Source organism: Athene noctua, chromosome 18 (genome assembly GCF_965140245.1).
Source record: "Athene noctua chromosome 18, bAthNoc1.hap1.1, whole genome shotgun sequence".
In the NCBI taxonomy this organism is placed as follows: domain Eukaryota; kingdom Metazoa; phylum Chordata; class Aves; order Strigiformes; family Strigidae; genus Athene; species Athene noctua.
The window spans coordinates 5,694,264-5,707,357 of NC_134054.1; the positions used below are offsets into that span (position 1 = coordinate 5,694,264).

The 13,094-nt window shown below is 55.8% G+C and overlaps 1 protein-coding gene across 2 annotated transcripts in view; it reads right to left on the minus strand.

Annotated features, from left to right (window-relative positions):
* The window catches only part of MGAT5B (alpha-1,6-mannosylglycoprotein 6-beta-N-acetylglucosaminyltransferase B), a 69,588-nt gene extending 62,897 nt beyond the window's left edge, over nucleotides 1-6,691 (minus strand). For both annotated transcript variants that reach the window (XM_074921787.1, XM_074921788.1), the window contains exon 1: nucleotides 6,365-6,691. In XM_074921787.1, the coding sequence (XP_074777888.1) occupies nucleotides 6,365-6,432 (68 nt within the window). In that variant the 5' untranslated portion in view covers nucleotides 6,433-6,691. The remainder of the gene's footprint in view (nucleotides 1-6,364) is intronic.
* Between the last annotated feature and the right edge of the window lie 6,403 nt (nucleotides 6,692-13,094).

The following is a 13,094-nucleotide window of genomic DNA, read 5'->3' on the forward strand; positions in this document are numbered from 1 at the left end:
AACTGGCTCGCTCCTGGGACAGCCCCAGCACCCTTCGCGCCCCTGGGGTAACCTGCCGGCACAGCAGCAGGAGCCGCTTTGCTTTGGGGTGTCTGGAAGAGGCAGCTGGGACAATCCTTCCCCCCCTCTTAGCTGCTCCATCCCTGCGGCTCACCCCATCCAGCCCAGGCAAGGAGCATCTCTGCGGCCCCAGCCCCGCAAGAGCACACCAGTGCCTCACCCCAACCATGGCCAGAACCACAGGTGCTTCATGAAGAGCCACAAGATGCTTCTGCCCAAACCCTGGCACTGAGCAGGTGGGTTTTGCCTGAGAACACCCTCCGAAATCCCTGCCCCGATGGGCAGGCCTTGAGAGGGAGCGGAGGACTTGCACCTTAGGTGGGAAAGCTGAGCCAGACCACAACTGCCCTTATGATGCTCCACTAGATCCAGCCCGATAACCCAGACCGCAGGAACTGCTACAATAAACAATACTCATTTTCCTCCTGGGAGAGTCCAGAGAAAAGAGAGACCTTGTACCTTCCCTTCCTCCCAAAGGGTCTAAAAAAAAACCCCTTTTTTTTTTTGTTAAAAAAAAAAAGGTCTTTTGTTCCCCCTGTAACTAGGCCACCAGTATTTGTCATTGTGTCCAGCATAGCCTGTGCACAGTGCAGGCAGGACGAGGAGGACCCACACTGGTGGCACACTGTGGCCTGGGACCATCCCATCGCAGCTTTGTTCGTCCGGGCTGGCAGGAAAGCGGCTCCGGCGGGATGCGCCAGGCAGGATGCCGACCTGCACGTTGCTCCCAGCCGAGCTCGTGACCACCTCCAGCTGTGAGACAGGCAGGAGCTCGCAGCACTGCTTCTATTCAGGCCAAATTCAGGACAGTGACTCTTTTGGGGATGAAAAGCCTGAAGGCAGGAGCTCTGTGCAAGCAGGAGGGTTATTGTGCACTGTGGAACATAAAGCCAAGCCTTCCCGTCTCCCCGGCGTGTAAGCAGAGCACACTGCACCGAACACCTGGACTCCTTCCACCACTCAGAGATGCTGCTGCCACCTCCTCCTCTCTGTGGAGGTGCAGCATCCTCCAACAAACACACGGGCAAAGCCCTGGCAGAGCCGCTCCCAGGCATCACGTACAACAGCTCCCGGAGCCATGGCCATACCCGGGATCCCAGCCGGCCAAACCTAAGGAACATTTCAAGAAGAAGGAGGAGGAAAGACAACTGCCAGCCTCGTGAAACAACGGGTTTGTCATTCAAGACATAAATCTTACGTGGGATAGGGAGCTGAGTAAGCCCTTGGGGGTGCCCACTGGCATTTCAACCTCTCAGCATCCCCAAGCCAAAGGGAAGCAAACCACCAAACTGTGGAGGGCAGGAACCAGCAGTTCTCCTTTACAAGTTCACAGCATCATCCGCAGGGCTCAGGAGCCATGCACAGCAACACAGCACAGCCACCCAACGCCAAAGCCACGCTTTTCCAGAGAAAGGCTTGCAAAGGAACACCACAGCCCTCCATCTAATCATTATTGTGTAGTTAAAAGGCAGAGGATTAGAAGCCAGCCATTAAGTCTGGACTACAACGTGCCAGCATTGCAATTATCTGTTGCTGGAAAGGGCTGGCAAATAGAGTAACTTGCTTCAAAGCACTCATTAGCTACAGGAAATGTTGTGGAGAGCTGAAGTACAGCATCAAGCAGCTCAAGAAGGACTGGGCTTCCCCGGAGAGATCTACTGGAGGAGCTCCCAGGGCAGGTCCCTACTGTCCCAGCACAGCGTGGCCAGGCTTGCCCTGCCTGGAGAGGCTCCAGGGCAAGACACGGCACCTTCCTGGGACCCCACGAGCTCCCTCCCTCCATCCCACAAGCTCCGACGCTGCTGCCACACAGCCAGACCCAGGGCAGCTTTGCTCTCGGCATCGGACAGCTCAAGAGCAAAGGGTTTCCTCTGCCTGCTCCGAGGAGGATGCAGATGGGCATCGAAGCCCCACTCCCACGGATCAGCCCTGCCTCATCCCCAGCTGGGTCCCAGCAGACCAGGGTCACCTGGCCATGGGCTCTGGACAAGCAGCTCCCAGTCCCCTTCTCAGCTCCTGCCTCATCAAGAGAAAAAGCGACACCCTGGGATCATTAGCATTAACAAGCTCTGCCAGCAGCACAAAACACCAGCACAAACGCTCACTAACCCTTTCGGAGACCCACAGCCAGGCACCGGGAGAGCTGACCCACCTGGGAGAGGGGACGCTCAAGTGCATCACTACAACTGCCTGACATCCATGTGCAGGCACACCGGGAGTGGAGCATCTCAAGTTCCTTTTATTTCTGAATGAGCCTGCCCTAGGGGGTGGAAAGCAGTTTAAACAGGCTATAAAAAGCAATGTGCACTCTGCTAATCCAGACTCCCATCCCTAAAGGCCTGGCTATAAGCATGGCTGGCATGCCCTAGAAGCAGCCTGCGGAGCACAGCCATCCCCTCCCCAGCAGATGCCGATGAACCATCCAGCTGCAGCGTTTGCACGCAGACATGACTACGGACCTCAGCCCCTCTCCCAGAGCAGACCTTGGAGGAGGGTTTACAGAGATCTGCCGTCCAGCTCTGGCAGGGAGGTGATTGCGGAGGCAGCAAAGCATCCTTGATGCTGTGAAGCAACGTGGTGTCCCGTTAATTGCTTGGAGAGGGGGTGATTCAGGGACATTAGTCCATTCCCATTACCGCACCCCGTGCCCAGCCACACAGCACAGTGCCGGCTCTGGAAGAGGTGCTCAGGAACATGACAGAGGGGATTGCAGCTCCCAGCTTCGCCTCGGAGAGCTGAATTTGTTCTTAGGGCAGGGGTGGGGAACACTGTCTGCTGTGGCACCTCCCTGGCAGGAGAGAACAGCACAGTGGAGAAGGCACAAGCTGGAGGAAAAGGTCAAAGCCCAGACATTACCGGCAACCAAGGGTCCTCCCTGGGAGCACCTCATAGTACAAAACCCACCCAAAGGCCCCATCCTGCTGCCAGCTGTTCCCTTCCTCAAGGGGCATTTTAACAAAGCATCACCTGATTAAATAATCAGATCTGATTCTGCTCTTCATTCTCACCCCTCCTATTGACAATACCTTCATCATTATGCAAGACCTTTTTTATGCATTTTAATCTTCATAATTATACTATGGCAAGGAGTGATGGCTAAACACCAAGAAGAAAAGGAGGAAGGAAAGAAAAAGAAGAAAAAAAAAGGGGAAGGAAAGAAAAAGATACAAAGGTGATCTGTGCTGTAGCATCTCATTAGGAGACATAATGGTTTTCATTTTGACTGGATTACAGAGAGAGTAGGGGAGACACAGGATCCTTTTTCCCTTAAAAAAAAAAAAAAAAAGGGATCAGAGCCTAACTGAAATTGGATCCAGAAGCAGATCCAGCCCAGCAGCAGTGCTTCAGGGAGCACAGAGCTTGCCGGGATGGGCTCTCACCCTGAGGATCCCATCTCTTTTACTTTGTGCTGATCTTCTCCAGGGGAATAAAAAAGCTTGGCCAAGCCTTAACTGAGCAGAAACTCCTTATGCAGAAAACAAATAGCATGAAGTAGGTAGAATAAACCAGACCCCAGGTACTCCAAATTGCCCATCGGATGCACTGAGTCCTCTGCCCCCAAAATCAAGTCTAACTCACTGAAGACCACGGAGCTCCAATGACCAAATAACATCCACTCTGAATGCTGGCTTTGCCTGTCATCCCACATTACGTTTAATTCATTGCCTGGGCACAGTTCTGGTGCCAAGTCCCTCTCCACATCCTCCCCAAACTGAAATGTTCACAGTTCTGGATTCTGGCTTGATGCCCAAAAGAGAAGGAAGCCAAATTCTCTGAGTCTTTAGTGAAAATTGGAAGTGATGCCCCAGTCATTGCAGATTTTGGCCCATGGAGGTGAAAGCTGGATACAGTCAGGAGGGTCTGAGTGATGAGTTGTGAGGCGATGGGGGGAGGAAGGCCAGCAGCACCCAGTGAGATGGGGCTGTGACACTGGGACTGCATCCACGGTGCTGCATCACCCAGCTGAGACCCACAGCAAGACAGTGCACAGGAAACCAAGGGCTACAGAGACAGGTAACATCTTTTATTAGACAAGTTTTCAATACCAAAGTCTCTTGAGCCCAAAAACTGAGCCACAATTTCTAACAGCAGCAGCAATCGGGCTAATAAAAGATTCTCCCGCTCCTGCAAACCTTGTTTTGCTCAGAGCTCGACACCATCACGGCACTGTTGAAATGATGCTCAGCCACGGGGATTGTCCTCCACAGAGGAGACCAGAGTGAATTCTCTTACTGGCCAACGTTACAGACACACAGAAAGCCTGGTTTTGGTTTCCAGACGGCAAACTTGCCTGAACTCCCCATGTTCTGCAAAACCAAGAGCTGGGCAAGCTGGACCAGGGCTCCACAACTAATTAATGCCCAAATTGGGCACTGTCACAGATGAAACACCCTTTGCTGCTGAGATGAAGTCAGACTCATCCTTGGACATTTCTACACACGGTTTCTACACCGATTTGCTCTCTCCCCCCTTCCCATTTGCTGCAGGCGCTTTCAGAGCTCAGGGCTTTGCATTGCTTTGCTAAGCACGTCTGGAGCGTGGTTAATGAAATGTTTTGGTGCAAAGGGTCAGGTTTCCTGTTCACTGTTTGCTGATGGCACCGCTGCCAGGAGTCTGCACCAGGCAGGGGATCACACCACAGGCTTCCCTAGAGCAGCGAGGCTTTGCCCAGGCAGCAACGAGCACTCCATTTACAGGACCCCTCCTGATTGCCAGTATCTTCTCCCACTCCTGTAGGTCATCCCTGATTCACATCAGCTGAGAATGTGGGGTGCTGATTTTAGGGGAGCACTGCTGATTTGTACCAAATTATGGCAGGAGCGGGGCAGTGCCAATGCTTGCCCACGTTGGGCTGGGAGCTAGGGGACACAGGACGGTGACGTGGAGGGGTCACACTCAACATGATACCGATGTGGAGGAGGTGCAGAGCTGGCCACTGCGGGACAGCTGGGAGAGGATCTTGGGAATTTCTCCTCTTACACAGGAAAAGCCTGACTGGTTGACAATGGGGTAACTCCGCTGGTTCCAGTGGCGCCCATACTGGTCGGCACTGGTTTGAGCAGAAGCCAGCCCGGGACACACAGGCAGGACGGTGCAGATGCACCACTCTGCTACAGGGACCCTCCAGCCTGGTGCTCTCCTGCCATCACAAACCCCTCGTCCACATGCATCCTCATCTCCAGTGGGACTTTGTGTCTCCCTCCCTGTGCTTCCCCAGCCTGATCCCAGGTCACTGCTTCCTTCCCACCTCTCTCACAGTCATTCCCCACCCCACACTCAGAGCAAGCCCAAGCCATAGGGACCCTCATGCCCCTGTTCTGCCACCGCTTTCCACCATCCCCTTGGCCAAGTTCCCCAGGGTACTGCTGCGGGATCCAGCAGCAGGAGTCCCTCCAGCAAGCAGTGCAGAGCCAGGCAACTCCCGGGGAGAGGCAGACAACATTTCCAAACCTGAGCACAAGCGAGCGGCGCAAGCACAGCCCCATCTTCTCTCCCAGCTCTGGGCGGTAGCCTGGGCTGAGCAAAAAGACAGCGGCCAGACCCCTCCAGTGATCCCAGGTGATCCCCAGCCCCCAAACACAGTGAGGAGCGCTGGCAAGTTCGGGACTAGGCTCACCCCACACTGTGCTACACCTCCCAGGCACTTTCTTCTGTGGGTTTTTGGTCCCTCTCTCCACAGAGAAACGAAGCAATTACCAGCATCTCCCATGTGTCTCAAGCCTGGGAGCAACCAAAGCGCATCTCCGGTGAAACAAGGAAGCTGGAGAGCAAGGACTGGAGAAGGGAAGCGAATGCGTGGAGGCAAAAATGGGGAGAGTTACACCAAGGGGAAACAAGCAATAGGTGGGCACAGGCGTGCTGGGGCCGGAGGGTTTCAGGCTTGAATATCAACCCCAGCCCCGCTGCCCGTTCAGGGTGGGTTCCACAATCCCCATCAGCACCAGCAGATTTAAAACAGAGGAACCGATTCCCCCCCCCCCCCCCCAAGTACCACCACCTCCGAGGACGGTATTAAAAAAAGACGGCGGCAAACAGCCCTGTAATCAACCCCCAGAATATACCTGCGGGAGGAGTGACCTGGGAGCCGCCAGGCAGCCGCGCTGCGGGACCGGCACGCTGACCTGCGGGAAACTTGCCTGGATCCCTGACACCCTCAGGCGGGCTCAATCCCACCCCTCCCGCGAGCCGCAGACACGCACACCCCCCACCCGCAAAATGTGCTCCGACAACCGCTTCCCAGCCCGCAGGGGCCGAGCGAGGCGGGGGGGAGCCGGGAGAGGGGACAAGAAAACAACAACTTTACCTAAAGGGTCTCAAGGTGACGAGGCATCTTCTGACCATTATCTTCCCATCCGCGTTGACTGTGATCATCGTTCAAAGTTGCGGGGGGAGCGGGGAGGGGGCGACCCCCGCACCCCCCCACCCACCGACCCACCGAGGCAGCGAGCGGGGCTCAGCGGGCGGAGCGCGGGGCTCCGCGGGGGCGCATGGCGGGGCGCGGAGGGGGCGCGGAGCGGCCGCGGGGCACCTCCCCGCCCGCCCTCAGCCCTACCCGCTGCCGGCCGAGCCCATCGCCGGGCCGCTCCGCTCCGCTCCGCGCAGCCCGTGCGGGGCACCGCGCCCTGCCCTGCCCTGCTCCGCGCTGCTCCGCGCAGCCCCGCGGAGGCAGCTCCGCCCCGCACCGCCCCGCGGAGGCTGCGCCGGGCGCGGCGTGCCATCTAGCGGCAGCGCGGCTTGGGGGGGGTGTTGTTGGGGGGGGGATGATGTGCAGAGTACGGCTGCCCCCGGGGTGGAGGGGCATTTTGGGGGGAAGAGGGTCGTTTCGCGGCGGGGAGGGCAGGTGACGGCCCCCGGCGTGGTGACTTCGGGAGCCCTTGTTGGGAAAAAGGGGGGCGCGGGGCGGGGGGGATCAAAGCAGAAAGGCGCAGCCCCCGCGGGTCTGTTTGCTTCTGGGGGCTGCGAGGAGCGAGGCAAGCCCCGCTTCTGGGGAAAGGGGGGGATGGAGTCTGGCTCTGACAGCACCGGCTGCGGCTTTGCTTCGCCATCACCCTGTTTTCTTTCTTGGGGTGTCACAGTCACGGCCCACCACGTGGCTTCCCAACGTCCCCGGGCACCCCTGGGTGCTGCCGACAGGGCCAGGCTGGCGGGGGGGGCCGGGGGAGGGCGGCAGGGAGGCGTCCTTGGGAAGACAAAGAAGGGGCCGTGAGAGCCGAGGCAGGAGAAGCAGCTGCTGAGCTCAGCAGAGGTGTTCCCGCCTCATGTCTGAAGGGTGACAGGCACATAAAACCTCTCAAAACGGGGACTTAAAGCAGCTGACGGTGCGCAGAGCCCAGAGGCACCCCGCTTCCAGCCCCTGACTCGAGGGCACCCAGCCGGCGCTGAGGGAGGGGACGCATCACCCCGTGGGGTGCGCACAAAATTGCAGAGAGCTGGAAGGAGCCTGTCACCCCAGGGCTGCGGGACACGACCAGGCCCCTGTCTGGGGGTTCTGGTGCAGACAGGGCCCCCTCGTGCCATACTGGTTCCTCTTGATACCACCCTGGGCACCATGAAGCACAGGGTGACACTGGGGGAAAGCTGCCCCTTTGCCTCCCCCAGGGTGGGACACTCTCCTGCCATGGTCTTTCCCAGCCCTTCTCCACCCTATTTCCCGGGTGAGAAACCTCCCTCCAACCCCAACAACCTGGCATGGCTCAACCACCTTCTCTGTGAGTGCTGTGCAACCCTCCCAGCGCCACGCAGCCAACCACCCCCTCTTTTATAAACTAATTGTGGGCTCCTTCGCTTGTGCAGAATCCCGGTGTTTTCCCATGAGGCTGATGTAGAAGAAATGCCATGTTATGACTGCTCTGATAGCGTGGCTCTGATCTCCACAGGGATCCCAGGCACTCACTCTGCTCCCTTCTCCCTGATGGAAACCAGGGGTGGCTTCGGTCAGCAGAGCTCCAGGTGGCATATGGTACAACAGCATCAGCCACAGGCGAGCTCAGAGATGAAACACAGCTGGAAATTTTCCATGAAACAGCAGTTTTGTCCCCATGAAACAGCACTTTTTGCCAAGGAGAAGTGAGAAGAAAAAACCGTATCCTTTAGGGTTTCATAAATACAAAAGGATTTTTGTGTTCATCCACACTTTTTGTGGCCAGGGAAGGAGTCATTGCCACACCAGGTCTGAGCAGGATAATACCGGGCTGAGGCAGATGGACACACAGACTGAGAACTTGCAGAAAGCGAGGCTCAGGAGCAGCAGTCAGCACTGACAAGCCAAATTCAAACCCTCAGGTCAGGTCTCCCTGACGTTCACTACAGGCAGCCCAACCAAAACCTTGGCAAGGACACCCTCCCCAAAGCCTGTCCTGTGGGGACCTCATGGACAACCACCATGCGGACCCCCTGGGTTGGACAGACACTGAACTCCAGCCTGTGTGCCTCAGTCTTTGCCATTTTAGGTGCAGTTGGGTTCATCTGGCCTTCTCTGGAAAAAACACTTTGTTTTTTTAGCCTGTTTTTTAGGCAAGGAGGGAATCAGCAGGCTAATGAAGGTGCTGGGGGGATCCTACCACCCCTGATCTCCTTCCTCCTGCCCGCTCCCTCCATCCCCAGCTCCTGCTTCTCTGATAGGAAAACCTTAGTCCCCACCTGAGCTGTAAAACCACCTTAAAACCTGGTGTTTCCCCACTTGCTGCTCTTGAGAGCACCGCTCCAGTGGCAGCCCTTTGCTCTGAGACCAGCTTGGCATGATGGGGCTGGAAACCTTCCTAATGCACGTAAACACACACCATGAAGTGGTCAATGGAGCAGCCAAATTGCTGCCTCCCAGGTACCAGGAGCCAGCCGCACCTTCCCGAGAGGTTGGGGGGAAAAACAGACCGTCCCATTGCAGGGAGTGCAGAACAGGGGGCTACGAGAGTTCCAGCGTAGGGTGAATTTTGCTGCGGGATGGGACCCCCCCTCTCACCTTCATAAGGGTAGTGCCAAGGTCCCTCTGCGCATCCCACAAGCTCTGGGTCGTGCCAAGTGGCAGCTCTTCCCTGAGGCCAACGGCAGCAGCGTCCCAGCAGGAAAAGGCTGGGGTATGGCGAGGCAGGACACATTAATTTTTTAAGACTTAGGGATGAGGGTCATCAAGGAGGAGAAGGGACGGGGAAGGAGATGGTGCCCCTCCTGTCTCCTTCCAGGGCTGACCCCGGGCTGGAAATGCCCCCCGAGGGTCTGGCCATTTCTCGGGCAGGCAGAAGGCAGCTCAGCCACTTTGGCTTCCTCCAAGTGCCTGCTGCAGTGCCAGCCAGCAAAAAATATCAAATAAATTAAAATGCAGAAATCTGCTCTTGGCAATCCCCATTCAACAAGCTTTTATTTTGGCTCCAGCCAGCATATTAGACGGCAACTCTCCATTACTCTGCACGGCAGCACAGAGGCATTAGTGAGGTTGTAACAGCCCCATTAGCAATGTGCAAAACCCCATAAAGCCAGCGATTAGTGGGTGAACCCCAACGTGCAGGGACACCTCCACACCTGGCGAGGGAAGGAGGGAGGGAGGGAGGGAGGCCACCAGAGCCGCTGCTCCCCTTGCTGCAGGAATCCTGCCTCTTGTTGCAGAACATCCAGCCTCATCCCGAGGCCATGAGGCCACGCAGGAGAGGGATTGTCCAGAGATGGGGAAAAGCATGTCCCATATCCACAGCCTGGGAGGGTGCTGGGGTCAGCAGGGAACAACTGCACTCACAGAGTTACCTCCGCTGCTCTCAACTCCTGCCAGCCCCGTCCTGTGCAGGATCCATCCCCCAGCGATGGGAATATGGTGTTCTCTGCCCGCCAGGGGCCCTTGTCCCTGAGGAGAAGTGCTGCAGCAGACAGTCCCTTCCCTGTGCTGCTGCTTGAAACAAAAGCTTAATTAACTACCAGTTCGCTCTCTGTTGAGAGGGATAAATCTAAAATCCAAGGATGGTAATAAAGTGGTGAATTATCTTCTTCAGCAGCTGAGAAGCAATGGCCCCAAAAATCAATGTACTGAAGTTATATGTGTGTGTGTGTGTGTACACACACACACACGTATATTTGTTATTATTACAAATTGGGCAGCAGCAGGGAATGGAGAGAACTAATTCAGCAGCTGACTGGTATGAAAAAAAACAGTTTTCTACCAGTTAGAGCCCTTGTCTGCTGACACAGAACTCCAGGACACAACTTACACGACAAGTGTGATCAAGTTAATGCCACTTTATTAAAGGATACACAGCGATTTATAGACCACCATAAAGCACACACGCAGCTACTTGATTGCTAATAAGCTGAAGCTACTTGTCCACACGCCCTTTTGCCCTTTATGATGGGTCCCTGTGCAATGTCCACGCACCATTCTTCTGTTAGGAAAAAATCTTGTTTTCCACAGTCCAGCTTCCTTATCTTTTTGCTACGCATGCAGTTTCTCAGCCCCTTGGCCTTGCAGGTGTTCTTCACAACAGCCACAGCCTGTTGTTACAGCGAGGCCATTTGTTTGGTCTGGATCGCTCATAATATGTCTGTTGTTTTCCAGCCATTCCACACTTGCCCAGCCAGAGGTATACATGGAGCATTTCTGGTATGGGCTCCAGAGAGCCACCTCCACAGCCCTGCCCGTACCCCAGGGCAGAGCCACGGTTCCAGCTCCAACACCAGCACATCCCCTGGCAGCCTGTGCCACTGGCCCAGCAACAGACCTTGGGAATTTTCAACTGATCTGAGTAGCCATGTTACCACGAGTCCCAGAGCTCCCTAATCCAGCCATTGCTGGGCAGAACATGATGGTTTAGATCAGCACAACCAGAGAAAAGGGATTATAAATGCAAGGTGGGCTGTAAACCACCACAGACGAAGCTTAAAATGTCATATTCCTGTAAAGGGCACAGAGTGGCAGTCATCACTGCTCAGCCGCAGGCAGCACAGCCATGGGCACCTCCAGACAGGTCACAGTGACGGTGTTTATGTCAGCTTTCGGTGAGTGATGGCCAAGTGCTGCCAGGGCTCCACAGCCACCCCAGGACCCTCCAAAGAGTCCCTGCTCCAGTCCAGGACCCCTCTTCAATGCTTTCCAAAGCCTGGAGCTCAGACTCTGCCCGTGTTTCTTCTTGGAGCCTCCTCTCAAGCCTCAAGCTACTGGGTCTTCATGAAAAAATAATGATCACAGAAGAGAAGAATCACAGCAAACCACCGAGTTGTAATGTGCTATGACAAGCTACTTTCTCAAGTTCTCCCCGCACACAATTTTGCCCTTGAGATAAGACATATCATTTGATTGCAGGAGCTGCAATGCCCAAATGCTTTGGGCATAAGATCACTTAGTCACAGTAACTTCTCCATCCCCCTCAAGCAACATTGCTGGGTACAAGGCACTCTTTATTGATGTAAAACAACTTAGCTCCATCACTGGCTCAGCTTCAATTACTGCATTCACGCCTCTGTCCATCTCTGTAGCAACAAGGCGGAAAGGCTTCGAGGCTGGTACTGATCTCCTGCGCCAGCGAGTATCACCAGCCACCCTGCCAGCATGGAGCTGCCTGCCAGCGCCGCGATGTGCTCTCACTGTACCGGGGGTCCCGTACAGGCAGCCCCGCTCCTCCCCTTCAGTGCATCGAGGCTTTCTGCCTATTCCCAGTGGTGGCAAAACCAGCCCAAACTTCGCTCCTATGTCAGTGTTTGGAGAGGGCACTGGGCAAAGAGCAGAGAAGGGGGGGTGGTATCCCAAAGTCACCTTTGCATCCCCACCTACAGGGAGTCCAGGAGCCACACATGTCCCCAAGATTGCTGAAGGGGACCAAGAGAATCTGGGAGGGACGGTGGCTTGTGGAACATTCCTCACAGCAAGCAGCACGAGTGGCCTTGCTGCTGCGGTGCACTGAAGCCACGGGGTGTATAAGACTCACCCGCTGGCTTATGATTGCCGCCTCCAGAGGATGCAGCGTTTTCCTGCAAAGCTTGAAAACCCCAAGTGCTGCTCAGCTAAAGGGCAGCTGCGAGAGGGCACCTGACACAACACCAGGAGGTGTTTTACCCATCGCCAGGGTCCCAGGGGCTGTCCTCTGGTCCCTGGGGCTCTCTGCACAGCTGGGTCTTGGTGAGGTGCAACGTAACCCCAGGCAGACACTGTTCTCTGCCCCCTCCTTCACTAGGACAGCAGCTGGGAGCCTGGCAGTGACGTACAGCACCTCTGCACAGCTGGAAAGTCAGAGCCAGCAGCATCCCCCGGAGATGGATCGGGCAGGCGAAGAGGCTGGTTGCAGCCCTCAGCAGCTGGGCCAGGCCCTCCCTGGGGAGAGCAGCCGGGGAGCAGGACGAGCACTGGAACCCTCGCTGGGCTGGGGCTGCCATCGCCGCGGCTGCAGCCCACGGTGCTGGTAGCACAGCACAGGACACACAGCGCCGGGGCTCAGGTACCTGCTGGAGGGGCATGGCCAGGTCAGGTGTAAAACATGGGATTCTACAGCGCCTGTCAGCACGGGGCAGTGCCAGCACAGCCTTGCACGGGGAATTCAGGAAGCTCCTGCCCTTGCAAGCGTGTCAGCACTGTGAATCCTTCACTTCCATTAGCTGCTAATTCACTTACAGCAAAGGAAAATAATAGAGGTAAGGACCACTCCTCAGCTCCCAGTAGGATTATGTGTTTTGAGAGCAGAAGGGAAGCTGAATTTCCCTTTCTCTTCTTGAAGAAAGAAATTAGTGCATTTTTCTTTCAATGTTAATTAAAACCAGCAATGACCCTGGCTTCACCAAGAAGAAAATGCAAATGGTAAAAGGAAAGACTGAACCAGCTTTATTGGTCAGAAAGGTTTCCTGACTGCCCTGCTGCAAAGGGAGATGCCCAGAGGAAACAAGAGCAGCAATTAAAAATTAAAGAGAGAAGGAGAGCTGTACAGCAGATCACCAAGATATATTCGTATCGTTGCAGTGCATTAAGAGGGCTGCAGCTCCCCTGGGGAACTCCTGACACCCTCGGGAGCTCAGCTGCCTGCCCGGGCAGCTCTGCCCAGCTCAAGTCCAGGCAGGGAAGGGGAAAC